The following is an 18,186-nucleotide window of genomic DNA, read 5'->3' as shown; positions in this document are numbered from 1 at the left end:
AATCTAAAACATGGTGGTGAGCAGAGCCTGGGCTGTACCCAGTGTCTATGATGGCCTGAAGGAGAGGAGGGAATCAATGTGGGAGCAGGGACAGCCAGGCCATCGGTGCAGGCTGTGCCTTTCTGTTATGGGCTGGCTATTGGTGGCTGGCTGGGGGTTTTGTAGCATGGACATCTGTACGCACTCAAGGGATAACTATTGAGATAGAAAGCCACGATGTGTTCAAGCTGCGCTGGTATAGCCTCTTGCTTCTGCAACCCAGTCACATAATGTGAATCAGATTTGGATGCCTGATGGAAAGCCTAGCAGAGAAGGACCTGGTTGTCCTGGTGGGCACCAAGTTGAATGTGAGCCTGCAAAGTGCCCTTGCTGCAAAGAAGGTATCATGGGCTGTGGTAGCAGGTCCAGCAGGTCGAGGGAGGCCGTCCTTCCCCTCTGCTCAGCACTGGTGTGGCTGCATCTTGAGTGCAGGGCCCTGTTCTGGGCTCCCCAGAACAAGAGAAGCATGGACATACTGGAGAGAGTCCAACAAAGGGCCACCAAGATGGTCAAAGAACTGGAGCGTCTCTCCAGTCAGGAATGGCTGAGAGAGCTGGGCCTCTTCAGCCTGGAGAGGAGGAGGCTTAGATTTAAATCAGGCACCCACAGCAGGCCCTCTGCTCCTGTTCTCTGGGGCTGCATTTCCTTCCCCCCCGTGCCCTCACCTACCCTGGTGCTTGGCGTAAGCAAATCTGAGCCTCTGCACAGAGACACCATTGCCAGGGGGAAGCACAGGGGTACTCTGGTAACGGAGTCACCATGAGGCCTGGAGGCAGTTTGTTGAACATGTTCCTCTGACCAGAACCCACATTTATAATGCTTCTTTCTAGAAGCTGCTTTAGCTGGGTAGGAAAAAAAAAAAAAAAAAAAAAAAAAAAAAAAAAAAAAAAGACAGCAAACAGAGCAAGAGAGCAAGATGTCAGGAAATGCTTTTGCTGACTTGACACAAAAAATATATTTCTTATCCAAAATGACCGAAGAAGCTGAATAAGCCACTTCACCTTCCTTCCTTTCCTCCTCTCCCTCACTAGGTTTTCTGTTTGTGTAAAGGACATTTCTTCAGACCTCTGACAACCTTTCTTGCACTACTCATGTTGTCATTTACTCTCCTGCATAGTCAGCTCCTGGGACTATTCAGAACAGCAGACACCTCTTGGTTTGGCTGCCCCCAGCTTCCAGCTAGGAACCTCTTGTACATGAACCATCACCACCAATGCTGATGGACACAGGTCCCCAGTAGCACCACCTGAGTGTGGCAAAACCTCCTGCTTGGACCCATCACGCACACATGGTTGTGGCAGAGCTTTTGGTGGTGGGTTTTTCTGGAAGCAGAAATCAAACTCATAGCAAGTCAACTTTTCCTCCTGAGCCTCTCAATCTCTCTGCTATAGGTCCTGATAGCTTTCAAGGCGCAATTTTGTGGGTATAAGCCAATTATGCTCAAAATAACTGCATACTACAGAAATTCTGAAGGAATTCATGTAATTTCTTCTAGGAAGTGTCATGTATTGCTCCCATGATCACTATAACAAACTGTGATCCTAGAAAAAAAAAAAAAAAAAAAAAAAAGACAAAAAGTACCTTTGTGTACTGGTTCTTTGCTGATATAAATAATTGTTTCCTTCCCCTCTCCTTTGTATATCTTTCTTCTTCTGAGCCAACACAGGTAAGGAGATTGGATCCTGTTCCTTATGATATTGCACATCAGGAGGAGTTTCATAAATCCTAATCACGTTCATCTGCACAGCCCCACTGAGAGCATTGTGGGCACAAGGCGGTCCCCTGGATCATTATCAACAGGAATGACTAGCAAGCAAGTATCTGTCAGAAACTGCGTGAATAATCAATGTTCTTTTTAGGCAGGGAATGCACCGGATGATCTCCCAAAGTCCCTTCCAGCACTCTGAATATGTGATAACATGAGGAGAAGAGGACCCCAGCTTGGTTTTCTAAGTCTGCTGTTTGCAGGACTCCACATATCAGCTAAGGAAAAAAGCATCCTTTTGCCTGCAAGCAAAATTCATTGATACGTGTGCAAAATCCCACTGCTGTACTCCCAAATAAAGCTGTCACTTTATGTCAAATTTTCAGAAATATTTAACAATTTTCTTCCAAAGGATTACCACATTTTACTTTAACTGTGAGGCTTTTTTCTAATGACAGGTTCCTTGTTCAAGATAAAGCTTTTTTGTAACAGCTGTAATGTATGAGCTTGGAACTGGAGCCTGGAAGGCAGCAGCCGTCCTTCTGCATTGTTAGTTTAGAGAAAAAAAAAATGTTTTGTTAGAATTCAACCCAATGATGCCCTGTAAAATGATTATTTTCTTATGTGCTTCATTGGAAGAAAATCCATGTTAGAGAAGAATTAAATTCTAGAGATTTAGGTAAAACAATTTTCAGCATTACTCTTCTTTCTATTTTCCACAAGAAAACTAAGAACAAGTACGCACTTTAATGAAAATTTCATTTTTGAATAAAGATCCTCATTTCTAAAGGAGAAACAAATATTTCACTCCATGAAACTTTGCTTACTGATGGTATGAACAGAAGTGTGATGGTGCTAAGCTGGAGCTGCTGCAGCATGGTCAGGTGTGTGCCCAGGTGGGTGCTGTGCCTTGATGTCGGGGCAATACCTCCCCTGCTGCTCCTGGCAGCATCAAGGACTATTTAAGCTGAGTTCAAAGACTTGAACTGCATTTGGCAGTGCTTATGTGATTTTCTCCATTGCCTAAAGTTCAACTTGTACTAAAGGCATGGTAGCAGGTGAAGGAACAGGTACTTCTTGGAGTTCTCTGGGTTTTTGTGTGGTCTGTTTGCAACCTTTCACGGATGCTCAAAGCACAGCTCTTGTTGTCTCCACTTGCTCACATAATATCTGTTACTGTTTTCACTGCAAAGGGTCTATTATTTCCATTGCCTCCAAATTAAACAAGTGAATTTTGAGATAAAATAGGGCTAGATGGATCTGTCTGGGGAAAAAAAAAAAAAAAAAAAAAAAAGAAAGGAAGTGAAACATGGTCCAAATTACAGAAGTAAAAGAAAAAAATAGAGGAAAGCAAAGCACAGTACATCTCAGAAGGAAAAATAAAACAAAATGAAACAAAGCAAAGCAAAAATACCATGGGCATTGTAGTAGTAAGCGCTGCTATCAACACTGCCATGCTCACTGGTGTGAGCGGAGGCACCTCTGACTCAGGGTGCCCCACGTTCCTCTCAGTCTCTCTTGCTTAAATTCTGTCTATAATGCCAGTAGATGTTTTGGCTTTGTCAAAGTTATTATTAACAAACCACTAATTACCAAGCTAATACCATTTAAAAAAGCAATTAAGGCCTATAAAATTCATATAAACTCTCTGTTTTCGCAGGAGCAGTTTGGCAGGGGTGGTGGAGTCCATTACCTTCCCGGCTTGCTTCCAAGCAGCGTAAGTCATCAGGACTGTGCTGGGAGGGGAGCTGGGAGATTGGTCGTGGCAAGATAATAAGAGGTAGTTTTTAATTTGTGTTTGATTTCCTAGATGAAGGAGATGTTCAACTACTGAGCACTTTGATTAGTATTAGGACTGCAATAACTAAGCTGAAGCAATTCCTCCTGATCTAGGTTTCTTTCTGGTTGATTTAATGAACACATATAAATGCTAATCTGGTGAATGAGCACAGATGAGTTAGTACTGGCTTCTTTCTGAACTGCTGGGTTAAATGTAAACCCCTTGACCTCATCATCTTTGTGTATCCACTATACATCTGCCTGTGGTGCACCACTTCACCACCAGGACCAAAAGAACAATGTATGAAACAATGCTTCTGCCAAAGTAGCACCACATTCATTGGTAACAGGCAATTTTAGGGCACACAAATTTATTTGTTCTCTTGCTAAGACTGCTTTCTCTCCTAGAAAGTCATGTTAATCATGCTGTCAAATATTTTTTTAGGGTTTCTGATGGGAAAACCTAGAGAAGAGCTCATGGTTATCATTATCCCTAATAGAGCTTGTCCTGCAGGAGATCTGGAGGCATTAGGTCATGGATCGGGTACTATGCAACATGCTGCGAAATGTGGATCACATCCCGTGTTTTTCCCCATAGATTTTATCTTCTGAATAGAAAATGCCTTTTTCCTTCGTCAGTCTTCCTCAGGACAGAGTACTTGACTGGACTCAAAATGTTATACGAGAATTACCTTTTTTGTTAATATTTACATTTATACAAAAGTCAGACCAACGATGTCCATGACACTGCTTCTGACTGTGCCACAAATTCTTCCAGTTACTGTGTATGTGTAATCAATAGTTTTACTTTAATCTTATTATTATTATGTATGATTTGATATATACAATCCTCATCATTGCTTCCAGGATTATTAAAGGACAGTGAATGCTTTGAACATTGTACCCAAGTCTAAAATAATGTGTGAGTATTCATGGGCTGTGGTTTTTGTTTATGTATATACAGCTTGCAGTTTTCACACTGGCTGAGTGTATTTCACTTTTATGCTACATGTTTTTAATACATTTTCAGCCACAGAGGATTTAATTCCACTTTACAGAAGTCTTGTCTGAACCCACAGATTAAGCTGAAAAGGTGCTGGGAAATATTGAAAAAGAGAAAAAAATAGAAACGTACAGATGCTCATCATTAGCAAACTGCAGGATGCTACAAAAAATAAAAAAATATACTGGAAAACATTTTTTGTATAAAGTCATATATCTGTATAGTACTGTTCATCTTTTCATCAGTGTACAGGGGTGGTGAGCTAGGGGTCTTCTTTCAGTGCTGGGACAGGACACACTATGTTGTTGTGATATAATCATGACCAGCATATTCTCACATGTTCAATTGTAAAATAATTGCCATCAAATGGTTTGGAGACTGAAGTTGGAGGTACAAAACATTTCAAAATCAGATGCAAACTGTTTCTTTGTATTTTTCTATGGGCAGGTGGAGACAAAGCAAAACAGGATTTCAGTGCCCCTCAGAGTACCCCTGCCAGAGCTAGTCACTCTCCCCAGGCTTCGAGCTGGCTTGACAAGCAATCGCAGTGTTTTCAGCTGGACTATACCTGATTGGAGACAACTTGCTTGTTCTGTGCAAATCCATTTCTAACAATGGCTTGTGGTACAATTTGCTCTTCAATGTCATATATATTGTTTTTGCATTTCTTGTTTGTTTTGTGGAGGAAAAAAAAAAAAAGAACAGAGAAACTGTAGTGAGGTTGAAAATTTCCCTGTCATACAGCCTTCTGTCCCTGCTTAGCATCAAGGTGTGTGGATATTTTGTCATGTCTAGTCAGTCCATTCATACCCGCTGCTGATGCTTGGCTCTGCCAGCAGCCTGCTCCCTCCTCCTCCGCCTCCCCTCCTGCATGACCAGTGTGTGATTTCTGTGCCCCGTGTGAATATTTGAAGGAATTACTGTAAAGGGAGTTAGATCTCATGGTGATGTGTGACACCTGCCACTCTTTCTTGAAGGTGGTTATCAGAGGCTTTCATCCCCGCGTGATGCCTGGTAATAGAAAAAAGAGCAGGTTCCACATTTAAATATCACCACAGAACTGTGCTGAAAGCCAAGGTAATGATAATTTCCTGCTGAAATTCATCTCTGGGCATACATCCTTCATACAAATGTCATTCTAGGGTGCTTGGGTGGACTGGAGACCACCCAGCTCAGGAGCTGTGGGCTGATACACAGGACAGACAGGGGGACACTTTGCCCTGTGCAGCAGGATAGTGGATAGTTGTACCCACAGCCTGCAGAGGGGCCTTCTGGTGTGCTATGATCTCTTGCTGCAAGTGGAGAAACAGTTTTATGATCATTTGGTTTCTCCCCTGTCTGAGAAATCATGCATTTTTATATTCTTGCAAGTAATCTGAATTGCAATAAATGTTCCTGGCTTCATCGCAAAAGCTAATTTAAAAAAAAAAAAAAAAAAAAGGAAGAAAAAAAAAGAACCTTTTAATATTAACATAAGGTTCGTGTGGGATATATATCCCCTGTATCTGGATGACCTTCCTGTTTCATGGGCCCGTTTTCCTGCTGTACAGCCCTGCTGCCTGCGTGTGCACAGGCTCTGTGTGCAGTACGTGTCCCCGTTCCAGAGCACTTCTCTCCATCCGAGAGTGGAAGGGGTTCAGCTCTCATTATTTTTGAGTCACTGAGTCAATTGCCTGTACTTTTTCTGCTAACCACCCGTGACTATTATGGGATGTGTGTGAACACCCCCTGCCTCCACAGGCGCAGACCTTCCTCCTCCTTCCCCTGACCTCTGCACAAGCTCACACCCACTGAGCACACAAGTGTGTGCATGTGCTGTGGCAATACCTGCAGTTGTCTCGGGGCCTCTTGTTCTGGGAGACAGAAATTGTGAAATTAGGCAGCTTCTTTTGTTTTCTTTTCCCCCTTTGCAGGGATTAATAAATGGCTGAATTCTTCTTGGCTTGATTTTTTTTTCTGTTCTTAGAGCTTGCTTCAGTAAATAACGATAATTTCCTGCTGAAATGCTTCTGCTGCACTTTGCCTGTTTCACTTCCCTTCAAAAAGAAGTGACTGCAGAGTAAACACCAGACCAGTGCTCAGCACGCCTCTTTACCAGGGTTAAATCTAACCACATCGCCTTGTGATTTGACCCAGCTCCTGATTTCACCAGCTACAGCTTCCAGCTTCGAGCTAGAGAAAGGTTTATTAGTTTTAAAGACTGCGCCCAAGTTTTAGGCTATGTATGTTCAGCTTTTCACAAGGCAGAATAAATCTCCAAGATCCTTTGTGCAAACTACCTGCTCTTTTCATCTGGGAAATTGAAAGAGGAGCAATGCTACCTTCAGAGGCTTTTATCAGAGTATTTTCACGCTCTCATTTTATTGTAAGGACTGAAAAAAATGTTCCACATATGTGAGAGTGCTCAGCATAAAAACACCAGCAAGGGCATTACTCTTATTTCTGTGCTGGAAGAGGTTTGTGGAAGCACAGAGCTGCCTTTCCTCCAGAGCTCCACTAAAAGCAGGAGGGACAAGGAGCAGCCGCGTGCTGCAGCTCCCTCCAGGGCTGAGGTTAGAGGTGCAGCGAGGGTTATCTAAGGGCATGTTTATGTGGAGCAGAGGTGTACCATGCACAGGGCCCTTTTAGGGAACTAAAATGCCCTAATGTGCCTCTCCAGCTCCGGGGCCCCCCAAGGAGCATTTGGTGGCTGAATGCAGCAGGAGCACATACCTGCCATGCCCACTCCCCTGGGGTGAAGGGCTTGTGTCAGAGATAAAATAGAGCTGCTCCTATCAAAGGCACTGCAGCTTGCTCAGTGAAGAATTTAAGAAGACACCTGTAGCTTTTCTTACTTTTAGCTTGGAGAATGTATTTGTTAACATGGGGTTAGCTGTAGCTCTTTTCCTCTCCTACGTGAGGAAAAGAGATGAGACTTTTATCCTACCCATGAACTCTTTCTGAGCAGACTCTTCCGTGCAAGTCTGTGATGTTGTTTATGAAATTATGTGTCTGGATTTGACCTGTGAAAGGAAATTCATTCTCAGATTACACTCTTTTGGACACTGGAAACTGATTTGAAGGCCAGCTGGTTTAGTTAGCAAAGGGCATTGTGTCCAGGCCATGACATCTCTGCACATCCCAAGTGATAGAAGTTAGTTAAATAATTTTAGACTGGTACCAGTAGCAAAAAAAAAAAAAAAAAAAAAAACCTGTAAATATGTTTTGAGAAGGAGCTGAGCACTGATGATGTTGGGATCTTTGTCAAAAAGAGACATCTAAACAAGAGACATCTAAACCTGCAGGCAGAGCCAGCTCAAGGTCTTTCAATCATGCTGGCAAGTAGATGATTTCTGGCCATGCTGGGCTCAGCAAGCTGATGGGACAGAAGAGAGGGTGGTCACGGGAGGAGACCAAAGATCCATGAGGGTTTCCTTGGGCTCTGTCTTTCATTTCACTGCCCTCCTCACAAGCTAACCCTCTATTCTCATCTCCTCTTCCCCAGAAATGGGGTTCCAGGGAAGTGCGGGAGGATGCACCTCTCTGCAGCACTGGAATTGTTCAGGGCTCCAGGCTCTGGAGGCCAGAGGTAGGATTGGGTATTCCCTTGCTCCCACAGCTCTTCCTTCTCTTCTTCCAGCATCACCAAGGTAAAGAACCTCCCATTCACCTAAAAAAAATGTAGTCTGCTCCCCTGTCTATCTACTTTGCCTATATACATTTGGTGTTGTCCACATAAATGCTTCTCCTACACAGAAGACAAAATGTCTATGGGCTTCCAAGCTGGACTTCTCTGGAAGAAATATTGCTGTGTCTCCAGCATACTGAGATCTTTTGCTTAGGAAACACAATATTTCACAGACTATTTTCAAACATGTTTGTCCTCCAACCCACAGCTTTAAATCTGAAAAAAAGCAAAACCCTCCAGGATTAAATACAGAATTAATTGCAGACTGCATCTGCTTACTGAATTGTGTACAAATATTTAACCTGTAATCATACACTAGGAAACACTTTGTGTACCAAAACAAAAATATAGAATTGAAATAGAGGCTTTTTAACCTTATAATAATAATAATTATTATTATTACACAATAATAGATATTCCTTACCTCGCCAATCAGTTTTCTCTTCTTTAGAACCATTTCATTTCTGGGTAACACACCTTGCACTTGTGTTTTCCATGGTTTCCCCCTTAGTAAAACAAACAAACAAACTAACAACCTGTAGGGGGGTTCATAATCTCCTGAATGAACTGCAGCCACCAAACTTTAAACAAGTGGTTTCTTGCTGCAGCAAAGTCAGCTCTTGGCAGTGGTGATGAACTGTAAAATATTTATTGCACAGCTGATACCACAATAAGCCCTGTTCAGAAGGAAACATTACCAACTGGGATAACCTCCCCCCAAAAACCACTATCCCTCAACTTTGGCTATTCATTGCCAGAAATTTTTGATTGCCTTTTTAAGATCAGTTTTGGAGGACACCTTCCTTGATCAAATGCTGTTGCCTTTAAAGATTAGTGCTAGCGGCCTAATCACACTGCACTTAGCTTAATTTGCTTTGCTATGGACTCATTAAATTCTTTTCTTTCGGTTAGAAACCCCACCATGGCTTGGCAGAGGAACAGGAAATCTCTGCTGGGTGCTCCAGGGCTGTGACTGCTCTTTCGTTTTAACCCACAGTCTGGAAGGTGCTGCAGCAAATTGTGGCTGGATCGCTCTTCCCTTCCTATGTAAAGAGCTCACAACCATTTAAAACACTGTCAGCTGAACAGAAAAATTACTCTGATGTAAAAATGGCTCAGACTGGTGGATCAATCAGATCAATTAGACATGATGTTTAATTTTAGATTAAACCTGAAATTAGATTAGACCTAAAACCTCCAGTGGTAACAAGCTCTACAACTGATGATACTCAACTCAAGGATTCTTTCATCCCATCCCACCTTGTGATAGATCCAGCACTTGGTGGTCAAGGAGAGGCTTTCCTGAATGGCTGCTGTCATCTGGATGGGTGATGTACACTGAGAAAGAAAAGTGAGCTTCAAGAACCACTGGACAACACTTTCTGCTTCTTTGAACTGGGCTCTGTGGATCTGAGTACAGTAAGAAATGCTCTACCTAGCACCACCAGCACTGGATCTTTGTGGAGGTTTGGCATTACTGCTCAGAAATGGTTGTTATTGCAAGGCCTGGAAACTCCTCAGACAGCTGTGAGCAGACCTGTCGTGGACACCTGTGCACCTGCCAAGGTGTGCAGGGAGATGTCAATGGAAAGCGTTTGCTGCATTTTCTGTAATATTGATTAATTTAAAACAAAGTCTCTCCTTTAGAAGAAATAATCTGCAGATGTTGGCAAAGAAGAACTTCTGCCAGTAATGCCTATTTTGCTCCTCTGAAGAGAGCAAATGGAGCATAAGCTGTACCCGAGGTGGATTCCCAGGGGAATTTATGGGCAAATTTATCAAATGAAAGCACTATAGAAAAGCCTTGCTTCTGGACAAATGGGCCCTGTTTTTAAGGATGGTGATACTAGAATACTTTAGAGATTTTTCTACCACTGAGCCCCTCCGTTTGCTTTTCTGGATTATTTTCCCTTAAAGAATTTAACTGCCTGAAATATTTGAGGCCAATGTTGAATTCTCATTTCGATTGAAGTACTTGATGGCAATTTCGCTCACCAATACTGGTAAATTCTGAAAGATTTTTTTATACTTGCCACATTTGCAAAATCTGGAATTGCATCCCTTTGGCAACTTTTGACTTATGATAGTTTGGAGGGAACACGCTGCTAACTTGAACTTTGCAGTATCTGGCTCTTTGGCTTCGTTACACCAACAGTGGTTTGGTTCTTCAGTTCCTGCTTAAAGCGAAACTCTCTTAGGTAGTCAAGTGTGGTTCGCTCAGGTAAAACCAATGGGATTTTTCCCTACCGTAAAAAAAAAAAAAAAAAAAAAAAACAGAGCACAATTAAATAAATATCTGTTTGGAAGGACAAACTCCTTTCAAAACAACATTTAGGTTACAGAACAGTAATAAAGCAAAATATTGTATACTCAACCCTGAATATTTCTTTTCAAAATTAAGAAGAATTAAGAAGAATTCTTAATTCAGAATTCATAAGAATTAATTAAGAATAAAAAGAAATATTTTACAAATTATTCGGAATTATGAAGAATTAATTTATTTCACTAGCTTTTATTCCCATTTTTATTGATTCTGTAAAGATTTAACTTTCAGGACTGCCAGTCTACTGTTTGTTAGGGGCTTGCTTTGTCCTGCTGTCCTAGATTAAGATCCTCCATCCAGTCAGAAATTACAGAAATTAACTTGGGGGGGAACAACAACGACAAAACAGCTGCAGAAACGTCCTCCACAGGCAGACAAGCAGATGAAGAAGATTTTAAGATCACTGCTGATGGGAACTGTTGATCTGTTAAGTATTTGCATATATACGATTAAACATTGTCTGTGCTAGGCTTTCCAACAACAACAAAAAGAACTCTATTTGAACAAAAGTCACCTACGCTGAAACCCTTTTTTTTTTTTTTTTTTTTTTTTTCCTCGCATGACAATGCAAGCAGGAATTACTACTTTTAAAAAAATCCGATGGTGTGTGCTTCCTGTTCCAGTTTGTTTAGTCACTCGTCTGAATTAGATCTCTGTTGGTTGGTTTCATTTACTATAAACAGGTCTTGTGCTTTGTTTCAATACATCAAAGCCCATAGCCAGGCGCAGACAGGTAATGTAAAAGGGGGTGAGAAAGTTTACAGCCTTGCTTCATTGTTTCTCTAAGTATTCAAGACAACGGTCAGAGGGATCAGACAGAGGTTAAAAGAAGGCTTGGCTGCTTTTTTTATATACTAGTTTCCCTTTTGTTCCTTTTCTAGAAACCAGATGTAACTTTAGGTCAGAAAAGGGTAAAATGAGGCACATGCTTGACCGCTGCTTTGGGGTGACTGGAGCGGAGAAACCTGTAGGCTTCACCCCTTGCTATGCTAACTCCGGCGATGTTGTCCTTCAGGTGAGTACAGACGGTTTGCTTTCCCTTCAAATCTCATCCACCCCAAGGACACAGATGACCGAGGAGGGTATTTTCTCTTGCCCAACACTAGTGTGGAAAAAATAAAATAAAAAAAAAAAATCACTGGCTTAGCCCTTTAAAGATAAAAGGGAATTGCTCCCTCCCACAGTATTTTTAGTAAAGCTGCTCTAAAAGTTTGCTCCCTTCCAGCCTTTGCATCTCTACAGGTTTCCCTCTCTCTTTTTTTTTTTTTTTTTTCCTTCTTCCTTTTTTTTTTTTATCTGCCCTCCTAAAACAACAGGAATGCTGCACTGGCCCTCCGCCAGCAAAGGCTCAGCGAGCAGGGTAAAATTTCAGTTCAGATTTACGGGAAGGTGTTGGGAGTAAAAATCTGGTTCGGTGAGTTTAAGGCAAGGGAGTAGCCAAGAGACAACCTTGCTACTGTGAGCGCAGGGAGAAAGGGAGGAGGAGGAGGAGGAGGTAGGGGGGACAAAAAGAAAAAAAAAAAAACCCGACCCATACTGGGGGGGAGATACCAATTTTTCCTCTCTCGGAGTTTCGGCGTGCTGCTGAGCTCCGGCAGCGCTATCAGGGCTGCAGGCTGGAAGCGGGGCGTGCGAGCGCAGCGCAGTGCAGGAATGTGCGGCTTAGGGCAGAGGCTTTGGCTGAGCCACTGCTAATCGCACGGCTTTCTCCCCACATCGGACTTCTCAAAAACTCTTAAAAGAAAAAAAAAAAAAAGAAAAAAAAAAAAGTTGCATAGAGCCAAGAGAGGAGGTTAAGGCTCGGAGAGCGGTTGCTCCGAGTGGCAGCGTCGTGGGGAGTTGCTCAACCCTCCTCGCGTAGCGGTGGGGCAGGAGGAAAAATGCGTTAGGTCGCTGCCCCGAAGCTTGGCCTTTCCGTGCATGGTGCCGAGAGCGGCTGCGGGCGCACCGGGGCTCCAGGTAGGTGCCATCCCTTTCTGGTTTGCTCTGCTGTCCCTCTGTCCTTCTGCCAGGGTTTGTTCTTCTGCAATTGGGTTGGCAGTGTAATGGGACAGAAGTTTGCTCAGAAAACACGTTTTGAACCTTTTTTTTTTTTTTTTTTTTTTTTTCTGGGGGGTGGGGGATGAAACCGAGAGGACTGCAGGGATTGCGAGTGAAGTTTTTGGTGGTCCTTTCCGAGTGAGAGCTTTTTTGTGCGCTGTAGCCACGGCTCTGCGAGCAGATGACAGATGAGAGGCAGAAGCAAATATTAACTAAGAAAGTGAGAAGTCATCTGCAGGTTTGAAACTTTTAATTGAAAGGTGTACATTTCTCTGCATCAACACAAAATTACAGCGTGACGTGCCTAATGTCTCTGCAGTAAATTTCAGAAGGAATATTTCGTTTGTTTGGCTGTTTCTTACTTTCAACACTCAAAACGCTGCCGTTTGTGCAGCAGGCAGTGGTGACACAGCCCTGAGAGACGTCAAATGGGCTCAGAGATAGGCTGCTGTCTGGGAGCCTGTTACACACCATTAGCATAAGAATGGGATCTTATCTTGGAGAAGTTTCTGATGACCGTTTGAAATACATGTATCAATCCGGAGGTCAAGCCTCTCCTTTGCTCTGAAAGTAGGTGATTAGATGAGACATGCCAGGGGCTCCTTATCCGTGTTATAAGAAATAGCTGGTGAGGGGTTTTTCGGGTTTTGTGTCAGAGGGAAAGCTGCACAGCTCACTTCGCTGTAGGAATTTAAAATCAAACTTTGTGCTAAGACAGGTCGGGACCTAACAGACCGCAAAATCCCTCCTGAATGTTCCCAGCACAGTGGGAGTGCTCTCGCAGCGGGCAGGAGCATAAGAAGGGGCCGCAGAGAGCCGCTTGCAGCCAGCACCAGCAGACTGCCCGTGCCTGTGCAAGCCTTCGAGCCTTCACAGGGGACAATTTGGGCACGGCTGGGTTTGCATGATGTGAAGAAGGGAACCCAGGTCTTTTATGAGTGGTAGACCAGCAGCGTGGCTGCCACAGGTGTCGTGGTGCAGGGTGAGAGGTCAGCCTTCATGCTCGCCGGGCCTGGCGGGGAGCTGCAGGCCAGTGAGGCAGCGGCAGCCCAGGGGGAAACGGAGATAACGCCGGGAATACGCTGCCGTCCGTGTCCAGCCGGCGCATGCCAGAGCTGCTAAAAGGCTAACAAACTGCTGTCTGGGAGATAAACGACGAGACAAACACTCTCCTTGCGCGTTTGTTCTCTCTCCCCCACTCCCCTGTCTGCTCTCTTCCTGGGACAGGGATTTTTTTCCTGGCAGAGCTGAGGGCAGGTGCTCGTGGCTCTCATCCCCGTGAGGTGGGACTGGGCTGTCCCTGCACTGCCAGGCACTGCCATGCCCTGAGACATGTACAAAACACCCAGCCCCGTGCGCTAGGTGTTGTTAAGGGAATGTTTGGAGTCGGCTGGCATGTAAATACAGTCGCTAATCGTTTCTGCGTGTCCCTGTGGCGGTCTGGGATGAGAAATCTTTGTTTGAAGTTTTAGAAAGTAAAGGAATGTGCTGCCTCCAATAAACGAGATTTAAAAACATCAAAAACCTTGGAATAAAATTATTTAATATAAGCAGCAGAGCCTGCAGGGAGTAGTGCTTCAGTTGGAGTTTGCACCAGGCTCTGCTTTCAGGGCTCTCCATGTTTTTGGGGTCCTGGTGGCCCAGCCTGGCCTGTGTTGGCCAATGTGTTGGTTCCCTGTAGGAGCTCACAACACTGTTTGAGGGACAAACTCTAGCAGATGTTACATTACTCTTACGAGAGTAGCAATAATTATAGCTCACCTTTTTCATTCAGACCGCTGCCCTTGGTTATCTGTGCATGATTTCCCAAATCACGAATGCTCTGATTTACGGAGAAATTTAATATATGCACTGTCTGTGAAGAAATGGTGATAGGTCTCTAAGTTATCAGATTCACTTCCTGCTGAAAATTACAGAAATCAATCAATAATGGAAGTAAAGATTTGGTTTGCTTCATAGCAGGGAAGTAAATCTGATCGTTTGGCCATGAGGGGACAACCTCCATGCCTGTGTATCAGTGTATGTAGCTGTCTTCTTAGCCAAGAGGTTTAGATCTCCAAATTACCAATGACCTACACCCACAAACAATTCCATATATTGTCAAGTCACTTTGAAGCTTGTTTTGTATGGGGATTTTTAGGTCCAGTTTTCCAGCTTCTAAAACGGATCCTGTGAGCAGGACATTTTTGCATGCCATTTTAGCAGAAGAAAGGACTCTGACCTTTATCTCTCCAGTGAGAGGCCTAAAATAATATCTCTTTCTGTTGTTGTAATTTTTTTTTTTTTCAATAAAATGCTTCTGGGTACACCTAGCTCTTGCCAAGATCAGGAACATCTTCTCATAGCCTTGCAGAGACAATGTAGGCTTTGTATAGCTATGGCTGTTGGGGTTTTGGTGACACAGTAAACTCAACAGAGCAAAGCAACTTCTTAGTAACTGCAAAGCTGACTACCTGGTATGTGAGGGCATTTTTGTCCTTTCCAGTCTTTCATTTGCCATGATTACAAGCAAGCTTTTATTTGAAAAGAAGAGAGGGGTTTTTGATATATATTTTTTTAAAGCATATGTTTTACAAAACATGCTTAGAGGCTGGATGTTATCTTTTACCTAGCTAGCTCAGAAAGCAGAGACTAAATCAGCATAGATGAGCTTATTAGGCATGGGATGGAAAGAAACTACAAATGCATGAGAAACCTCTGCCATGTGGTATAAAAGAATCATGAGACAACAGTAACTTTCAGCTATTTCCAAAGTAGGCAAGGCTTCAACAACCACTGAAAAATGAAACCCTCTCTGTCCTATTCACCACCGTAAGGACCATCAGGAAGCAGAAGCACCACTCCAAGTGACATTGTTCAGGGTTTGTATTTGTGTTTTCGCCTGCGAGTAACCAGTGGATGTGCTTGAGTTTTACCTTGAAATAAAATGAAATACTGCCTCTGCATTTTTGTCTTTTGTCAAAGAAACCTAGTGATATCCACCATGGCTCAGGGTGTAGGTTCAGCCCCAGTAAGTTGAGTTTCTGGTAGAAGGAAAGATGTCATCTATTACTACATGGTCATAGGCCTGGGATTCCTGACTGGGGTGTTGCTGCCCCGTGTGTAACCACACTGCCACTGCCGTGCTGGGTTTCTGTATGAAATACCCAGCAAGGGACAATAACTGGGTACAGCATGGGGTGGAGCACAAGGAAATTGTGAGACGGGTCAGTCAGGTGTGAAGCGTGGCTGCTGCTGCGTTATTTCAGCAGCACGGAGGCAATATATTGTATTTCTTAGAGAATGGAGAGCTGGTACATGGAAGCACAAAGTGAGCAGCTTACTCAGGCATAAGGCTATGAAAATGACTTTTGTAATAGTATTTGGAAGATGAAGCAGTAGGTTGAGATTGCAGTTATGTAAGTCAGAGAAAAGGATGTTGGTGCTACTGAGATAATGAGAGGGTTAGACACCGGAGAAGAGTTTTAGCTATGAGGGTGGGTAGAACATGCAACGTCTTGGACATGGAAGCAGAAAGCATCAACAGGTCTTAGCTGTACCTTGAAAGGAAAGGCTGCCTAAGTAAAAATTGCACCCTGCCTGCCAACAGGACAGTAATTCTCACTGAGGAAAGGAGAGAAGAGATTTTGGGTATCCCTTGAGAGTGAGGGTGCCTGGCACAGTGTTTTATGCGTGTTGAGCTTGGAAGTGTCCAGGCTTTCAGCAGACTGCAGAAAAAGTGGGAGAGGGACATCAGCTGGGCTGGGTATTGATGGGAAAGCAAAGCAAAAGAAATTGAACTATGGGGAGAATTTGCAATTGAACGTGGTAGAGAGAAGAGGGTTGAAAGCAAAAGAGAAGTCATCAGGGCTGATGGAGTGGAAATCACAGGAAGGCTGAATGGTGGGGCATAAAGGGGGAGGCTAATGGATGGTACTGAATAGGACCACTTGAAGGTTAGTGCAGGGAAAATTCATCAGTGCAGCCTGAGCACTGCATCTCAAATAAACAGTCTTTTTATGAGCAAAAGAAAAGAATCAGGGCAGCAGAGGAAGGGAATACGTGAGACGGACATAACATGACGAGGGGGTGATATGGGTCATCAGCATAAATCAGCAGCAGTGAGAAAGAGGCTTGTGAGAAGAGGAAAATGGAGAATCAAAACCAAAGGAGGAAGGTGGAGGAGCTGGGTGAACGGCAGGCATCTGCAGGGCAGGGAGGGAGTCAGAAGTGAGGGATCCTTGTAAAGAGACAGAGGGAGGACAGGGGAAAAGATCAACCCACAGGGTACAGTCTGACCCTAGTCAGGGAAAATCTGAGAAGGAGACGCTTCATTAAGGCTGGAAAGCCTTGCTGTTGAAGCCACGAGGAGGTTTTGGGACCTGGAGGGAAGGAAGTATGAAGAGATTGTGGCTAACTGAGGTCTTTAAAGCTGGAATGTGTGCTGTAGGACAGGCAGGGCGCGACTGTGGGAGCTTCCCAGGCTGGGTAGGGAGGAAGAGCATGAGCGGGGAAATATGGCACCGAAGGCAAAGAGGGAAGGTAGAGGCGAACACGAATGCACACGCAGGGGCATGTTCTTGAAGTGTTTTTACAGTAAAAGAGCACATTCAGTTCACCTTAATAAAATATTCACATTATTAACGTGACCTTAGGCCATGTCCACGTCATTGTGCGTGCTTTTGGCAGTAAAATTCCTGTTGGCTGTGGATGCTGCAATTTCTCCAGAGTTCATGCACTGGTACCCGCATTCTAACATGAATGCTACTCCTCATGGGCAGCATTTCAGTCATTAGTGCTCCCATTAAAGATAACACTAACAAGGTGCCTGAAGCACACAGGAACATTGCAGCAGGTAAAGCTGCAAGTAGAGAGAGATTTGATGGGCAGGTGTCTTGAAATGGCTGGGACTGAAGTACAAGTTTTGACTCTTGAAGGCTGATTCTGCCCTTTATTTCCTAGCTTTGGGAAGTGGGCACGAACAGACCATGTGTGCTCAGTGGATGGGAAGCTGGAGGTGCCTCAGGTTGGGTCGAGGTGATCTGCACCTATCGTAGCTGCCCTGTGTTGCGTCTTACCAGGTGTTTTTGAAGTAAAGAGGGCAGCAGATGCTGCTGACAAAGTTGTCTCTGTCTTTTCACCCTGACAGCCTTGGGTCACAGCGAGCCCAACACAACACCTACATCCTGCAAGGAAGAGAGAGACGAAGAGCTTCCCATACAAACTAATTGTATTGAGCAATCCTAAACGAAAAGGCTTCTCTGTGCTCTTTCCACAGGTTGAAGCACCAAGTATCATCTTACCTGTGTGAATCCCAGGTCAGGCTGTACATGTACAGAATAAATCTTCCCAGACGCCACAGAGGTGTCAGGGGTGTCTGGTACATGGAGAGGGTCTCCATGTACCAGACATGCTTTGTCCCTTTGTTTTTACTCCAACACATGTTTTACCACTGGTGTTTGCAAGTCCTTCTTTGAGGTGCTGAGGAAACCAAAGACAAAGTCTTCCCATGTTTGTTTTTTTCTTCTCTTGAAAATTCTTTTTTTTTTTTAATTATTTTTACTTCCAACAGTACTCCTGTACAAACTCATGTTCCCAGTGAGCAGCAAGACAGACTGACAAACAATATTAGTTTTTCCTGTCTGCTAGCC

General features: G+C 43.8%; 1 protein-coding gene and 2 long non-coding RNA genes across 7 annotated transcripts in view; 2 read left to right on the top strand and 1 right to left on the bottom strand.

The window, feature by feature from the left end:
• The window catches only part of RBM47 (RNA binding motif protein 47), a 108,380-nt gene that overhangs the window by 21,182 nt on the left and 69,012 nt on the right, over positions 1 to 18,186 (top strand). The window contains exons 1-2 of one of the 5 annotated variants that reach the window (XM_068680176.1): positions 11,140 to 11,249; positions 11,398 to 11,531. The exons of 1 other annotated variant lie outside the window; for it this stretch is intronic. In XM_068680176.1, coding sequence (XP_068536277.1) covers positions 11,503 to 11,531 — 29 coding nt within the window. In that variant the 5' untranslated portion in view covers positions 11,140 to 11,249; positions 11,398 to 11,502. Of the gene's footprint in view, positions 1 to 11,139; positions 11,532 to 11,933; positions 12,476 to 18,186 lie in introns of those variants that run through there. 3 more of the 5 variants (XM_068680175.1, XM_068680177.1, XM_068680179.1) reach the window with 3 other exon arrangements.
• On the top strand, positions 2,701 to 4,737 carry LOC137855728 (uncharacterized). The gene is made up of 3 exons (XR_011095913.1): positions 2,701 to 2,814; positions 3,405 to 3,461; positions 3,969 to 4,737. It is a non-coding gene; the product is annotated as an uncharacterized lncRNA (long non-coding RNA).
• LOC137855729 (uncharacterized) lies at positions 4,935 to 10,430 on the bottom strand. The gene is made up of 2 exons (XR_011095914.1): positions 8,618 to 10,430; positions 4,935 to 5,537 (listed from the first exon to the last, which is right to left on the bottom strand). It is a non-coding gene; the product is annotated as an uncharacterized lncRNA (long non-coding RNA).

The sequence above is a fragment of the Anas acuta genome, chromosome 4 (assembly GCF_963932015.1).
Source record: "Anas acuta chromosome 4, bAnaAcu1.1, whole genome shotgun sequence".
Classification (NCBI taxonomy): domain Eukaryota; kingdom Metazoa; phylum Chordata; class Aves; order Anseriformes; family Anatidae; genus Anas; species Anas acuta.
The sequence above is the reverse complement of the archived record's forward strand: the minus strand, read 5'-3'. Positions and strand labels throughout refer to the sequence as shown.